Source organism: Microtus ochrogaster, unplaced genomic scaffold (assembly GCF_000317375.1).
Source record: "Microtus ochrogaster isolate Prairie Vole_2 unplaced genomic scaffold, MicOch1.0 UNK1, whole genome shotgun sequence".
In the NCBI taxonomy this organism is placed as follows: Eukaryota; Metazoa; Chordata; class Mammalia; order Rodentia; family Cricetidae; genus Microtus; species Microtus ochrogaster.
In genome coordinates, this window is record NW_004949099.1 from 19,006,879 (window position 1) to 19,024,406 (window position 17,528).

At 33.8% G+C, this 17,528-nt stretch overlaps 1 protein-coding gene across 4 annotated transcripts in view; it reads left to right on the top strand.

The window, feature by feature from the left end:
• Positions 1 to 17,528, top strand: part of Cntn6 (contactin 6) — a 375,071-nt gene that overhangs the window by 319,478 nt on the left and 38,065 nt on the right. For all 4 annotated transcript variants that reach the window (XM_005364955.3, XM_013353087.2, XM_026788275.1 and 1 more), the window contains one exon: positions 5,334 to 5,461. In XM_005364955.3, coding sequence (XP_005365012.1) covers positions 5,334 to 5,461 — 128 coding nt within the window. The remainder of the gene's footprint in view (positions 1 to 5,333; positions 5,462 to 17,528) is intronic.

Here is a 17,528-nt window from a genome sequence, read left to right on the forward strand (position 1 = left end):
GAGGCTGTCCCGCCCCAAAAGGCGGGGTCTCTCTACACCTGTGTTAGTAAATCAATGCTTAAAACTCATCTATAATAAGGGATAAATCATTAAGCCTGATGTTAATGTATGTGGAAAGTTGGGGTGGGGAGGGTAGGTAGATCAATAAGTAAAATGTTTGTTGTGCAAGGAACTCATTTGAGTTTTACTCCCAGACCTCATGGGGAAAATTATGCAATGTTTTGTATTCCTGTAATCAAATCAGGAATGAGGCAGAGACAAGAGAATCTTGGGGCTCACTGGGAACCCAGTACAGTTGACACAGCAAAATGCAAGTTCAGTGAGAGATCTTGGTTCCAAAATCAAGATGGATATCTCCTAAGAAACTACATCTGTAGATGTTAGGAAAGATTAGAAACTAGAAACTGTACATATGTATATAATACTTCTTCTATTACATTTCAAGAATTGACTGGAGTATCTTAAATTCAGATTAAAAAAATCTTTTATGAAAGCTCATTATTCACAAATAAAATTATACACATAGGAATTTACATCCAGTTAATGCTGCTCTTAGTGATTGACTATATCTTTTATAACCTAGGCTGTAGAAATGGGAAGTGAATGAATACTTAGTAAAATAAGTTTCTGAGTTCTAATAGATATATGTATATATATTTATATATACATATATATTATTTACAGGCAGTATTTTGGATACATGCATGCAGCTTAGTAAAGACTTTGTTTACTTGTTTATTCTCTCTCTCTCATATATATATATATATATATATATATATATATATATATTCTAGACTACCGAGGAGGAGTTGACATTACCAGTGAGCGCAGAACTTTTTTTTAATTGATTTTTATTGAGCTCTACATTTTTCTCTGCTCCCCTCCCTGCCTCTCCCCTCCTCCCTCCAATACTCTCTCAAGGTCCCCATGCTCCCAATTTACTCAAGGGATCTTGTCTTTTTTTTACTTTCCATGTAGATTAGATCTATATAAATCTCTCTTAGGGTCCTCATTGCTGTCTAAGTTCTCTGGAATTAAGGTTTGTGGGCTGGTTTTCTTTCCTTTATTTTTAAAAACCACCTATGAGTGAGTACATTTGATAATTGTTTTTCTGTGTTTGGGTTACCTCACTCAAAATAATGTTTTCTAGCTCTAATCATTTTCCTGAAAAATTCAAGATATCATTATTTTTTTCTGCTGTGTAGTACTCCATTGTATAAATGTAACACATTTTCCTTATTCCTTCTTTGGTCAAGGGGAAATTAGGTTGTTTCCAGTTTTTGTCTATGACTAACAATGCTGCTATGAACATAGTTGAGCACATGTCCTTGTGGTACGATAGAACATCCTTTGGATATATACCCAAAAATGATATTACTGGGTCTTGAGGAAGGTTGTTTCCTAATTTTCTGAGAAATCACCACACTGACATCCAAAAGGGCTGTACCAGCTTGCATTCCTACCAGCAGTGCAGAAATGTTCCCTTTTCCCCACAACTTCTCCAACATAAGTTGTCATCAGTGTTTTTGATCTTGGCCATTCTTTAAGGTGTAAGATGGAATCTCAGAGTTGTTTTGATTTGCAATTCTCTGATGACTAAGGATTTTGAACATTTCCTTAAGTGTCTTTCAGACATTTTAAATTCCTCTGTTGAGAGTTCTCTGTTTAGGTCTATACTCCATTTTTTATTGGATTATGTGTTCTTTTGATGACCAATTTCTTGACTTCTTTGTATATTTTGGACATCAGACCTCTGTCTGATGTGGAGAGAGTGAAGATCTTTTCCCATTTTGTAGGCTGTCATTTTGTTCTATTGACCATGTCCTTTGTTTTACAGAAGCTTTTCAGTTTCAGGAGGTCCCATTTATTGTTTCTCTCAGTGTCAGTGCTGTTGGGGTTCTCCTGTGCCAATGCATTCAAGTGTACTTCCCACTTTCTCTTCTATAAGGTCCAGTGTGATTAGCTTTATGTTGAGGTCTTTGATCCATTTAGACTTGAGTTTTGTAAATAGTGATAGATATGGGGAACTAATACCAATACTACTCAAAATTTTCTACACAAGAGAAACAGATGAAACATTGCCAAACTCTTTTTATTAAGCTACAATTACCCTGATACCCAAACCACAGAAAGGCATTACTAAGAAAGAGAATTACAGAACAATCTCACTTATGAAAATTGATGCAAAAATGCTAAATAAAACACTGGTACTGGCAAATTGAATCCAAGAACAAGTCAAAACCATCATCCAATATTATCAAGTCAACTTCATCCCAGAGATGCAGGGATGATTCAGCATACCAAAATCTGTCAACATAATCCACCATATAAACAAACTGAAAAATTAAAGCACATGATCATCTAATTAGATGCCAAAACAGCTTTTGACAAAATACAACATTCCTTCATTATAAAGGTCTTGGAGAGAGCATGGATACAAGGAACATACCTAAACATAATAAAGGCAATATATCCTTTGAGTTGTTGAAATCCTTTCCATAATTCTATGGAGTTCAAATATATCTGCAATAATCTACATGATTGGTGTTCTATGAATATTGTCTGAAATTAAAAAGCATACAGTCAATCAAATTATTAATATTTTATTTTCTTCTTTATAATTATACTCTCTTGGCTGACTATTCAAATTTTCATTTTTATTATCAAAATGTTCTTCCTGATTTTTGACAGATTATAATGTCCTGTACATTGTTCTTTAAAGACTAAGGAAACCTAAGTATAGCATAGATATATTTTAAATTTCTTTCTGTATGTGACAATAAAACTTTCTTATAATATATATTTTCCATTATCCCCAAACAAGCATAGTAAAATATCAATGTTGTTTCTATGAAAGTATTGTCAAATTGTGAAGTAAGGTTCTATCAGTTCAGAATATGCCTTTCCCTTACCTACAAATGTCAGTTTTACTATAACTTGATTATGGTTGGCTGTATTCCTGTTTTTTCTCCTTGTTGTATTTGAGGAGTGTTTAGTTATTGTTAGGTAGCAGCAACATACTGTTTTTAATAATGTAAAATGGTTTATTGGACAATATTGATTTTAGGCTGTGAAAAAAGATTTTAGTAGTCTTTGAATGCTAAATGTAGAGAAGGCCCAGCATTGCTTCCTACTCTGACCTTTTCTGATTAAGTCAACCAAATGCATAATTTTTGTATACAAGAATAAGTTTGCTACTCTGTCAATGATGTAGTATTGCAATTCTTAAGGTGAATCGGGAATTATTAAGTCAGATGCTTCAAAAATCAGAAATATAATACATCCACTCTGGGAGAATACTATAATGTCATAAATTTCATGGCCTAGAACATTCTAATTCCTTTTCTGCTCACTGACAGAAATTTGGAATTTTTCCTCAGTAGTAAGCCCAGCATCAAACACTGGTCTCATGTAAATTCTATTTGGCTAATATTTACAGTGGTTCAAATTGGGTAATTAATTATATTAGCACCATTTTGTGTTATACACATATTAGAAACAATGATCTGTTTGCACTTCTACAAATAACATTCTGTTATAGTTAATAGATATGACATGATTGCAAATGGACTTCCCATCTTCCTTTGAAAACAGTCGTCAATAATATTAGTTTGTTTCTACTTTCTTTCTGAATTCTGAATGGCAATCATTATTTTAAAAACTGACTTTTTGAAACATTGATAGATTTATATGCCATTGAAATGTAACCTAAATTTGGAAAAAATGGTTCATATGCCATTTTGGGATGTCACTTCTGCTACGATCCTACCCATGATAGGTTTGTATTTTCCAGGGTTGGAATGCGAAGATTAGAAATGTTAGGTAGATAGAACAGAGTTAAGAAAGAAACTCAGAGACACAGACTAGTAATGGAAGGGTAACTCAGCAAATACTGAGTGTTGAATTTGCCCACATTTTCTTGCTGTTGTTGTTTGTTTTGATTATTTTGCTTTTTGAGACAGGGTCTCTCTGCAACTTTGGAGACTGTCCTGAGACTAGCACTTGTAGACCAGGCTCGTCTTGAATTCTCAAAGATCCACCTGTCTCTGCATCCTGAGTGCTGGGATTAAAGGCATGTACCACCACTGCCCAGCCTCTTTTTTATTCGTTTTTATACCCCAATGCAAATGGGAGGAAAAAAAGCAAAGACTACTTTAACATGACACAAAGGACAACCAGAACATTTACTTGCTTCAATACTTGAGACATCAAGCCATTATTTCCCATGTAAACTTTTTGATTTTTGGGACAGGAATATGCACTGAAACACACCCTAGACCAAGTATCCTGTAGACAGTCATTCCCTATGTCAAACCTTCTGTTTTAAATAAAGGAGCACAGAAGTATGCTTGAATTTTTGGATCATTGGTGAGCATGGAGCCAATTCACCACTCTAGGCCATCATAATGTCCAAGAAACAATCAACAACACTCTAGGTCAGGATATCTTTTCTTGTAGCTACAACTATTATCAACAATTTTAAAAGAGCAAAAATAAGTTCCAGCTCTCTGACCTTCAGAGAAGGTGGAACAGGCTCACATCTGTGTGTGCCCCAACAAAAATGGTTTATTTGTTCCCATTTTTTTCTAATAAAAATATTTTTTGAGGTAAGAAAGAACACACTTGGGTTTTCTCTATTTACATTAAAATTATAATGTTTGCATAGATACTCTGAATGTCAGAGAAAACTTAAAGGAACCATTCTGGAAAGACTGGAATCTGTGAAGTATTCATCTTCTGTGTAGTATATGGTAAAAGAATATTTAATTCCAAATGGTACATGAATAATTCATGATTATACCTTACTCTGCTACTTTCTGGTATGATGTGCTCCATAATAAGCATGGCCCTTGCTCACAGAACCATACAGATGGTCCTTCCAACTGTCTAGCAGAGGTAAATAATTTCATGGTTTTACACCTTATTGTTTGGTGATTTAAAAGCCTATGTAAACTTGCTTTATGAATACACTGACTATAATATAAAGGTTGGCCTCCATTCTTATGAACCCAAGTTCAATTTTCAAAAGTGAGTTGACTATTCCAAATGTATGACAAATGCTTATATTTTTTATTCATCCCTCAATGAATGTTGAACTATCAGGCACTCAATTATTTGATTTTTATATACACTGAAATAAACAGTAATAATTCAAGTCATTGCATAATATTTGTATTAAAATCATAAGAATTTATGCTGTTTAAGATGTTTTCAAGTTAAGAGCATGATAATAGGAAATGATTCTTACAATATATTCATCATTTAAATAGCATTTGAAAACATTTATAATTTATTCATATCAAATAGCCTTCCATTGTATATTTTCTTTTTAGAATATTTATCTTGGAGGATGGCAGCCTTAAGATATGCAACGTGACCAGGTCCGATGCTGGGTCTTATACCTGTGTAGCCACAAATCAGTTTGGCAGTGGGAAAAGTAGTGGCAGTCTCATCGTGAAAGGTAATTTTTTTTTTTTTTTTGGTTTCAGGGGGACTTGCTGCATATTACAGTCACCTAGGCATATCTTGACTAGTGTTACCATGCCAAACTGGTAACATATTGTATGTGTAGAACATTTTAGTTCAACATTTACTTAAGAGATCTCCTACCACATTTATTAATGGAATGCCAACTGCAGGAATGTAATGCTGTGATAAATGTGAATTTTTTGGCAGTTAACAATGCCAGTGTATGCTTTTTGCAGTGCTAATATCTGCTCCAGAATATTAAAACTCTCCACATGCCTTAGTGTTTGGGATCATAGACATTTTGATACACTTCACAAGTAGCCCCCGCCCCCCTTTTTGTTAAATGCTATTCAGATGCTCTTGTTTTGTATGAACATTTTCTATATGTTCCTTTTCTATTGCTGTGAGACGACACCATGACCATAGCAGCTCAATTAATGAAGGGCTTATTTTCTTTTTCTATTTCCTGGGAAATAGAAGTCCATCACCATAATGGCAGAAAGCATGACAACACACAGGCAAGCATGGTGGAGGACAGAAGCTGAAAGTTCACATCCCGTAGAACACATTGGGAATACCTCAAGCCTTTTGAATCCTTAAAGTTTATCCCCAGGCAAGCCTCCTCCAATACAGCCTTACCTTCTAATCATTCCAAAAGAGTTTTGCCAACTAAGAACCAAGTTTTAAATATTTGATCCTATGACAGATGGAGGGGCATTCTCATTCAAGTCATAATGCTGTGTATCTAAGACAGTCCAATATAAAACATGATCATTTGTTTAAACAACTCTTGGTACATAAGTAAGAAAATATGGAGTTTTGTGAACCCACAAACACAAGAAGTTTTTTCGTTTTTTTTTTTTTTTTTCTTTTTGAAACAAGGTTTCTCTGTAGCTTTGGATCTTGTCCTGGAATGAGGTTTTGTAGATCAAGCTGGCCTCGAACTCAGAGAGATCCACCTTTCTCTGCTTCCCAAGTGTTGGGATTAAAGGCAGGTACAACCACCACATGGCTAGCAGTTTTTTTCAAAGAGAAAACATCAAAGTTACATTGTCCACAGGAGATACCATATCCCCCCTCCTAGCAAACAGACAATCTTGTATGATTTGGCAAGGTAAAACTGCATATTCCACTATTAAGTCTTAAGCTAAAATCAACTCAGATACACGTTCATTTATCACCAAGGGACATAATTAGCATCAGGATTGTCTATTCTCTACTTTTGCTACTTTATTATATTTAATATCAGCTCATGAAAATGGTATGTTTACTGTAAGCCGTGTCACTTCTATTATTTCTTGTCTCCCGGATGATAAAAATGACTGACTCAGTAAAGCAGTATGTGCAGTTAATTAAACCCAAATGATTCGATTCTGCAATTTTGTTTTCTTGAATTTTCTGGATAAAAATAAATATATTACTGAAAAAGAAGTTAGTAACTAACTTCAACTATCATTTAAAATAACTCAAGGAAAATAAATACTCACCTTTATCCCTGGAAGTTATTTCTGCCAACTTGTCTCAAGTGTATGATATACTGTAGACAATTGTCTGAGACACTCTGGGAAAATGTAACTGATAAGAATCAATGTCAAAAATTATACCAGTGTAGTACACTTTCAAAAACAAACAAAAAGAAACAACTGTTCTTGTGATTGCACTGTCATCAGTGTAAAACAGAGATTGACTTAGTGTTTCAAGACACATGTCATGGTTTTATTGAATAGGAAGGTGTTTCTGTAGCAAAATTTCCAGTGCTTATATATAGAAAACAGCTTTATATTTGAAACATGCTTTGTATTTGAAGAAACAACATGTTATGGAAGAGAAAAAATAAGTTTTATTGCATCGCTTCTAATTAAGACTGTTCAGAAAGTATATCTTTATTTAATGATAACAGATGATAAATAAAGCATGGTGGAGAATGTCATGCCATTGTAGTTAAATATTACAGGTATAGAGAAGCCCATGAGTATACAAACAGGAAATAGGAAGGATAGAAGTCAACAGTAATAATGTATTCTGGTGTGAGAAATCCTTCTGTATATGTGTTGCTTTTATTGGTTAATAAAGAAGCTGCTTTCAGCCAATGGCTTTACATAATATAGCCAGGTCATAAGAGTTATATATAGAGAGAATAGGCAGAGTAAGGGAGAGCCATGTAGCCACCACAAGAAACAGTTGCTTCTGCTGGAGCCCACCGAGATTTTCCCTGTAGGCCACAACCTCATGGTGATGCACAGATTAATGAAGATAGGTTAATTTAAATATAAGAATCAGCCAAAAATATGCTTAAGGTCTTGGTCAAACAGTATTGCAATTCATAAGAGATTTCTGTGTGATTATGTTGAGTCTGGGCAGTTGGGAAAATGAACAAATGGCCTCTACCACCACTATTCTATGAGGATCAATTTATGTGGAAGATTGAGGAATCAAACTGATCTACACTTTGAAATATCAAAGTAAGGCTGATGGTTTTGTTGAGTAACTCCAAGGGCTAAGGAAAAAAAGGTTTCTGGCTACACAAAACTGAAGGAAAGGCTTCTTCCAAGTCAAGATCCCAGAAATCATTATTATTGCGATGCTCACTGCGCAGAGTTAGTTAATGAAAATAAAGGAAAGGTGACTTACTTAGAATTCTCTGGAATGTGGTTAGTTTTGATGATCACAGTGCAAATCTTTTTGCTTCTGTGTTCTGTGGAATTTATTTCTAGTTCTTGTAATGGGAAAAAAATAATCACTATGTGAGGGCATTTCTAACAGCCCCACTGTAATCCACAAATATTCTATTTCCTAAAGAAAGTCTTGGTTGTATAAGATTATTTTTTAAAGAGAAGACAACAGGAACAGACTTATCCTTTTGTCTACTACTATTTACTGGATTTGTTATTTTTTTAATTTAAAGTTTTCAAGGATTTAATAAATGAGTACACTGTATTTATATCATTTGCACCCCTCTGACTCTTTTTGTCTTTCCCAATTTCCCTTGAATTCATGAGTTCTTCCATAATAACCATTGACATATATAAACTATAGAGTCTATTTAGTGTTGCTCTTATGTTCATGTTTCTAGTGCTGACCACTTGCCCTTGAATAACCTATAAAGCCCTGGGGAAAAAACAATTTTCTCTTTTTCACCAGCCACTGATTTTGTATAGCTCTTCTTTCAGAGATGGCACCTTATGAAATTTTGTCCCTACATGTTGTTGTGTGGTCAACAGGCAACTCATGTTTCAGCAACCACATTGTTAGGCATCAAGAGGGCAACTTCCTTGTGAAGTCAAGAAGGTACTGTCTCTTCTTACAGACTATATAGTTCACTAACTTATTTTGTTTATAGTCAGGGCACTACTTTCCATTTTAGTCCAGTAACAAATAGGGCAAGAACAATTTATGTTTTAATCTGAGATGAATTCTAAGAACGACAGCACTGACAGCTGTTTCATATGCCCAGTATAGAGCTTGAATGGTTATTCTGCAAATTTATCCACAAATGTTTGCTGTACTGGTTTATTTTCTCTAAAATTTGACAGTTTTGACTATTTCAGAATTCAACCTTCAGAAACAACTCACAGAAAAGAAAAAAAACGTGAATGCATATTTTTAAGTACTTTCACCTTTTCCATTTTGGGTTTTTATATTCTCTGGATTCAAGTAGATATGTCTTAACATATGAGGGTAAATAGAAAGCTGTAGGAAATCTGAGAACTTTGTGAAGAAAATCCACTGTCCTAGCGGATTGTTTGCTTGCTTGTTATTTTTGTTTTGTTTGTTTTGGTTTTCGAGACAGAGTTTCTCTGTAGCTTGGTCACCTGTCCTGGAACTCAATTCTGTAGACAAGGCTGGGTATGATCTCATAGATTCTGCCTGTCTCTGATTCTCAAGGGCTAAGATTAAAGGTGTATGCCACCACCACCTGGCTCTGTCCTGATGTTTAAGCACTGGAGGTTGACTGACCAGCAGAAAAGGTGCCAGTGTTAATGTAGCTGATGTCAATATGTGTGGTTGTCTAATTATTATTTACTTTCATTTTATGTGCATTGGTATTTGGTATGTATATCTGTGTGAGGGTGTGAGGGTGTTAGACCTTGGAGTTACAGATAATTGTGAGGTGCCATGTGGGCTGGGAATTAAACTTGGGTCATCTGGGAGAAGAAACAGTGTTCCTAACTGTTGAGCCATCTCTCCAACCCCAAGTTATTATTTATTTGTATATAGTTATAGAAATGATATTTGTTAAGTTCTTTATTTTAATTTTTAGAAAATATGTAAATCTCACAATAAGGGAACTTGAGTTTTTGTTTGTTTGTTCACCAATGACAAAAAAATACTACACAATATGAACTTACAGAAAATTATATCCATTCATACAGCAGTAAAATTACAGATATACACAAAACATATACATAGTATATTTACAAGCAGTTTTAATAAACTATTATTTACCTGTGAAATATAACTTTGATTAGATTGTCCAATCTTCCTATAATCCTGTCTCAACTGGGCTGTTGCCTTTCATTTCTTTTCATTGGCAGTAGCACTGTCAAACAAAACAATACAAAACAAAATAAAACAAAACAAAAAACAACAAAAAAAATCTATCATTTTACAATCTATAAATCTGGAACCTTGGTCTGAGAAAAATACTATATATTTTACTAACCATTTTCTTTCCTTTTAAGATGGCTTAACATTGTGAGTATGTGTGCTATCTGACACATAATGTCCATCTGATGGTCATTACAAAATCAAAGATTTTATTTCTCGAGTCTGAATGAGCACATGCTAGTGAATGTAAGGATAACAGTGGTGAGTAACAAATAAGAAATTTCAATCAAGCTGATAAAACAATCATATCCCTTTGAATTTATTTATCAGCTTCAGTCATGCAGGAAATGTTGCTGTTAGATAACATGTAAAAAGATAATGGTTACAAGAGTGAGATATTTCCAGCTTCATTTTAGCTGATACGGCTTATCTGTGTTAAGAGGATTCTGAAGTTATCTGCGCTGTGTGTCTGGAAATTCTACTTCACTAATGCAACAGGATGAGGCAATTTTCTGTTCAGACACTGTGAATGCAATTAGCAGCTGCCTTGCAAGATCCTTCCAAGATGCCCAATGTGATCTGAGGACATGTTCTATAGGCACAAACAGGGAATAGAGAGGAAAATAGTTTTAAAAGTTCTCATTTTTTAGGACTTAGATAAAAACCACATCCTATACATATATGAATTGTATATAAATATCATCTATAGGAGTGAATTATATGATGTAGTGTTTAGAAAATTATTAAAAAGCAGAGTAACAGCAGGCTATAAAAATGATCTTGTTTGCAGGCAACATTTGTTTTTGTTTCCCCACTGGAGAAGTTTTGGATGTTCAATTATAGGCCTCATTGCTTCAGCATTATTTTCAACTGAAATGTCGGAACTTGGAAAAGCATATCTAATGTGCAAATTAAGTTTATTGCCGCTCATTTAGTTGTTTATTCTTTGTGATAGAAGTCTTTATTATACCCACATACAGAATGCCCTCTGCTTTTTCTCATGCAGAATGAGAGCACTCTCTAAGATTGGTCAGCATTACTGAGCATAATACATACCCAAGACAGGCAGATAATTGGAGGTTTTGTGGATTTAAACAGCAATGTAGAGGCTTTGAAGAGTTTAGCCAACCTTTATCAAGAAGCTCTGCTCATTTGAATGTAAATTCCCAGAGAAATGGCAGGACATTGGAACACATAGTCATATTGTAGAGACAGATCATAGCAGTGAAGTTTTAGGGAGTATGACCATCTCACTAAAAATATTCATTGCACAGTCTACATTCTTCTTACACAGAGGGATTTGATGTATTTTCATGCAGATATTTTTGAATTATAAAGTATTGATGTAGAATTATTCTTGAGGATGAATATTATATATACATATATGTATATATATAATTTTAACACTGGTCTGGACAACTTTTTTATTTTTCCTTTAATATCACAAGTAATGTTGGAGTTTTTTCTTAGTCTTCATTTACTGGATGATTACAGTTTTATAAGTGCAATTATAGAAACAAACTGGTGATTTGAAAGGAAATTAATTAGTTTAGGCCTCTGTGTGATTTCTTTGGGACTAAATGGCTGCGAGACCAGGAAGAACAGGAAACTTCTGTCAACACTGAGGTAGGTTGTTGCCTAATTTTCTGAGTAAACACCATACTGATATCCAAAACAACTTTGCCAGTCTGCTCCTAACAAAAATGGGAGACTGTTTCCTTTACCCAACATCCTCTCCAGCATAAACTGTCATTAGTGTGTTTCATCTTTGCCATTCTGACAGGCATATGATGGAATCTCAGAGTTGTTAGTTTTGCATTTCTCTGATGACTAAGAATGTTTAGCATTTCCTTACGCGTCTTTCAGCCATTTTAGACTCATCTGTTGAGAGTTCTCTATTTAGGTCTGTATCCATTTAAAAAAAATATTTCTTATTTTAATGTCGTTTCCTCACTTCTTGTATATTTTGGAGATCAGTTCTCTGTCTGATATGATGATGGTGAAGATCTTTTTCCATTCTGTTGGATGCCTTTTTGTCTTATTGACCATGTCCTTTGCTTTATAGAAGATTTTCAGTTTCAAAAGGTCCCATTTATTAATTGTTTCTCTCAGTGTCTGTGCTGCTGGGGTTATACTTAGGAAGTGGTCTTATGTGCCGATGTGCTCAAGTATACTTCCCACTTTCTCTTCTATGAGGTTTAGTGTGGTTGGCTTTATGTTGAGGTTTTTGATTCATTTAGACTTGAGTTTTGTACATGGTGATAGATATGGATCTGTTTTCATTCTTCTACATATTGATATCCAGTTAAGCCAGCACCATTTGTTAAAGATTCATTTTTCCATTTTACATTTTTTGCATCTTTGTCAAAAATCAGGTGTTTGAAGGTGTGTGGATTAATATCTGGGTCTTCAACTTGGTTCCATTGGTCCTCCTGTCTGCTTTTATGCCAATACCAGGCTGTTTTCAGAACTGTAGTTCTGTCGTAGAGTATGAAGTCAGGAATTGTGATACCTCCAGAACTTCCTTTATTGTACAAGATTGTTTTGCCTATCTTCATTTTTTTTGTTTGTTTGTTTCGTTTTGTTTTATTTGTTTTTTTTTCTTTACTTCTTTTTTGCTTTCCATAAGAAGTTGAGTATTGTTCTTTCAAAGTCCGTGAAGAATTTTGCTGGGATTTTAATTGGCATTGCATTGAATCTGTAGGTTTCTTTTGATAAGATTGTCAGTTTTATTATTTTAATTTACCTACCAAGGAGTATGGGAGATACTTCTTCTTCAATTTCTTTCCTCAAAGATTTGAAGTTTTTGTCATACAGGTCTTCCACTTGTTTGTATTAAGTTACTCAAAGTGTTCTATGTTATTAGTGCCTATTGTGAAGGATGATGTTTCTGATTTCTTTCTCAGCCTATTTATCATCTTTACTAGGAGGGCTACTGATTTTTTTTATTTAATCTTGTACCCTGCTACATTACTGAAGGTGTTTATGAATTGTAGAAATTCGCTAGTAGAATATTTGGGGTCATTTATGTAATTTGCTGATTATCATATCATCAGCCAATAGTGAGAGTTTAAATTTTTCTTTTCTAATTTGTATCCCCTTAATCTTGTTTTAATTTCTTATTGCTCTAGCTACATCATTAAGTACTATATTGAGCAAATATGGTTAGATGACACAACCTTGTCTTGTTTCTGATTTCAGTGGAATCATTTGAGTTTCTCCCCATTTAGTTTGATTTGACTGTAGGCTTACTGTATATTGCCTTTATTATGTTTTGGTATATTTTTTGTATCCCTGCTCTATCCAAGACCTTAAGCAGGAACAAATGTATTTTGTGAAGACTTTTCAGCATCTTATGAGATGATCATGTTTTTTTTTTTTTTTTTGGTTTGTTTATATGATGGATTACATTGACAGATTTTTGTTATGTTGAATCATCCCTGAATCTTTTTGGATGAAGACTACTTACTTGATCATGGTGGATGATTTTTCTGATGTGTTCTTAGATTCAGTTTTCCAGTATTTTATTGAGTACTTTTGCATCAATGTTCATGAGTGAGACTAGTCTGTAATTCTTTTTCTTAATAATGTCTTTGTGTGATTTATATATGAGGGTCATGGTAGCCTCGTAAAAAGAGTTTGGCAATGTTCCTTCTATTTCTATCGTGTGGAACAATTTGAGGAGTATTGGTACTAGTTCTTCTGTAAAAATCTTGAAGAATTCTGTGCTGAAACAATTTTTTCCTGGGCTTTTTTTTTTTTTTTGGTTGGGAAACTTTTGGTAACTGTTTCTATTTCTTTGGCATTTATAGGTCTATTTAATTTACTTATCTGGTCTTGATTTAATTTTGGTTAGTGATATTTATCCAGAAAATTATACATTTCTTTTAAGTTTTCAAATTTTGTGGAGTATAGGTTTTCAAAGTATGATCCGAAGACTCTCTAGATTTCCTCCATGTCTGTTGTTACGTCCCCTTTTTTTTTTGTTTCTGATTTTGTTAATTTGGATAATTCCTCTGCCTTTTGGTTGGGTTGGGTAACTGTCCATTTTCTTGAGTTTCTAGAAGAACCAATTCTTTGTCTCATTCATGCTTTCTATTATTTTCTTTGTTTCTGTTTTACTGATTTCAGCTCTCAATTTGAATATTTCCTGCCATCTAGTCCTCCTTGGTGAATTTGCTCCATTTGTTCTAGAGTTTTCAGATGTTCTGTTAACTAACTAGTGTGAGATATTTCCAGTTTCCATTTAGTGCTATGAACTTTCTTCACACTGCTTTTAATATTTTTATTTTCCAAGAAATTTTTTTCATATAAACTTACATAGTTCCTATAATTGCATAAGATATATGCATATATATATATATATGTATATACATATCTATATATACTCATTGCTGTTCCTTGACTAATTCTAATTTTTGTTTGTTTCCTCTTTAAACTATGGAATTATTTATTATTTTTCTGGATTATTTGCATATTATTTTAAAGAAAATGGATAGAGATGACTTCAGCTAAACTGGAATATGTGGACCATGATTACTATGATTACTTTGTGCTTTGAAATTAAAGGACATACATCCTAACCTATGGTAGAATATAACTAAAGCACTGCATGCATATTTTAGTATATATGAACATACTTTATCAGATAAACTTAGTGTGTGGCAAATTTTTTAGTATGTCTCAAAATATAGTAACCTTTTTGTTTTTCTGTTTGTATGCATGACAAGCAGAAGCATGTAAAATAAAGATTAAAATTTTCCACTTCCAATTAGCTTAAGCTACTGAAATAAAGTTCACATCATACCAATTTTGTTGCTTTGAGCATTACTGGAGAACATCAGCTTTGATTTTTCTGTGTTTTCTTACAATTGTTTGTTTGGTTAGTGTTCTGTGGACATGACAATAATTCAATTCCATGTCTATCTCAGTTCCTCCATTTTATGTCAACTTAACTGCTACTGGGTATCAATACTGTGTTGTTTAAATACCACCTTTTTCTTTTGTTAAATATATTCCCTTGTTTTTACATACTTAACATTCAAATAGTTTCTGAAAATTAACTCCATAAGGAAACAGCTTAGAAAACGCCTTAATTTTATGATTACCATGATTAATATTTTGCTTTGAAATACAATTCTGGATTTTAATGGTCACTCTTGAAATTTCATGATGTTACCATGCCCTGAAAACTGAAGACATTTGGCTTTTTCATCCCTTCATTCTACTTTCTTTCTCTCTAGCTAGGACTCTACTTTCTCCTGATATTCCATAATTTCAAAATGGTGCCTTGTAGATCAAGTTTCTTTTCTACTATGATATTGAACACTTGCCAGGCATTTCTTAAAATCCTATAGTTCCTGGATTGGGCTATCTTCTATAATTTCATAATTTACTTCATCTTATCTTCTGAATTTAACTATTGGATTCTCTAAAGTAGTATTCTAGCTTACATCTATAGTTATATGCCGATAACAAGCATGCATATATACTTTCCTCTGTTCCTGCTTACTCCTAGTCTTTATTTAATTCTATTTCAAGTTTAATCTTTTGGAACAAGATAATTTTGATGTACTTTAAATATTTTTAATGTTTCACTTATATAATATCTTTGTATGTTCTTTCCAGAAAGTATTTCCTGGAGCAGTGTTCCCATTTAATCTGAATGTACACTTTTCTTCCCCAAACTGATTTTTCTTCTTTCTTTGGTTAACTTTCTATGCTTTATCAATAATACACAAAGATCCCTTGTGAGTCTTAGCTATTTATTCATAGGTAAGATAGAGTTAATAAAAGTTTTATCATAGTTCAGATAATATTTGGGGTTTACTGATATATTGCTCTCCAATCAACGTGGCCCACCAGGCTGGATATATTCCAACTTCCAAAGATCACTGTTACATACTTTCTTGTTTACTTATTTGGCAACTCTGACCACCAGTGTCCTTTCTGGCATAAACAGGTCTTCCCATCCTTCAGCAGTGATGAAAAAATTGCAAGAGATCATATGTGAAATTTTCTGTAGGGTCCCCACCCTCAATTGTGCCTCAAAATTAGCAGTTTGTATTCCTTTTACTTTGTTTACATTACTCAACCAACTATCACAATAGCAAAATGAAGTTCTTCTTTAAATTTTGATCAACAGCCGGGCGATGGTGGCGCACACCTTTAATCCCAGCACTCGGGAGGCAGAGGCAGGCGGATCTCTGTGAGTTCGAGACCAGCCTGGTCTACAAGAGCTAGTTCCAGGACAGGCTCCAAAGCCACAGAGAAACCCTGTCTCGAAAAAAAAAAAAAAAAAAAAACAAACAAAAAAAAATTTTGATCAACAGTGAAGGAAACATTGTTTGGGAGTTAATGGAACATTAATACTCTTCATCACCATTCTCTGTCTGATTTCCTTTCATATTCATCGTGATCACCCCAGTGATGAGTCTTATTTTCTCAATCAAGTAACCCCACAAATACGAAAATAAGGAAAATTTAAAAAGTCCCTTTCGAATAATCTTAGAGGGCTGCCAGTATAATTTTCCCTTTAAAATAGTGTAAAACATGTGAGATGAACATGATTTTAAGTGTGCTCTCACACATAACAACTTATTGCCACAGTCAAATATTAGCATGCTGTCTGTGTTTCTCCTAATACTGCTTTCATTTATGGTGACAATACCCAAAGCTAGGTCTCTTATCAAATTTCCAGGCCACACTAAGGTGTCACTAACCCTGTCAACCTGCAGGTCACTAGTACACTGTGTTTACTCTTCGTAATTACCAACTACTTTTTTTACTTACCACTAGCAAGTGCATCTGCATTTCCCCTAACAATCTTCTCGTGGTATCCACCATTGCACAGAATGCTTTTATGTGTGTGGCAATCTTAGGTTCTTCATATAAATTAGTTTTAGGAATATTTTTTTCTTCCTGGAAACAATCCTATTTCTCATGTCATCCTGGCAGATCTATGCTGTCAGAAATGAAAACACCTTTTTTTGGTCATTGGACTGAATAATATGTCAAAAGAACTCTGGTGAGACAGTCTGTATTTTCTTTATCCTTCCAATGAACGATAGGTACAAACTATGCTTTTATATTTTAACTTTTGTGAATAACACTGCAATGAACACAGGAGTGTAAGAAGACCAAAGTGTGTTGGGTAATATGAAAGTTCTCATTTTATTTTTTGATGAAACCTCTTATTGGTTTTAATTTTTTTTCCTAATTGCTGTATCTAATTAAAAATTTAATGAAGAAAGCACGTGTTACCTATACTTCACAGCCTCTTATCTCTTGCCTTTTTGTTAAGAGCTCTTCTAAAAGACGTAAGTTTTTAATTTGCACTTCTTTGATGATGAGTTTTAAGTATCTTCATAGATACTTAGCCATTTATATGTTTTCTTCGGAGAAACTGTGTATTTACTTACAAGTTGAACTACTCTCACATTAATAAAGCTCTCATTGTTTAAAAAACCAATTCCATGGGTTCACCTTCTTTTTTAGCTTCCCTAGGATCA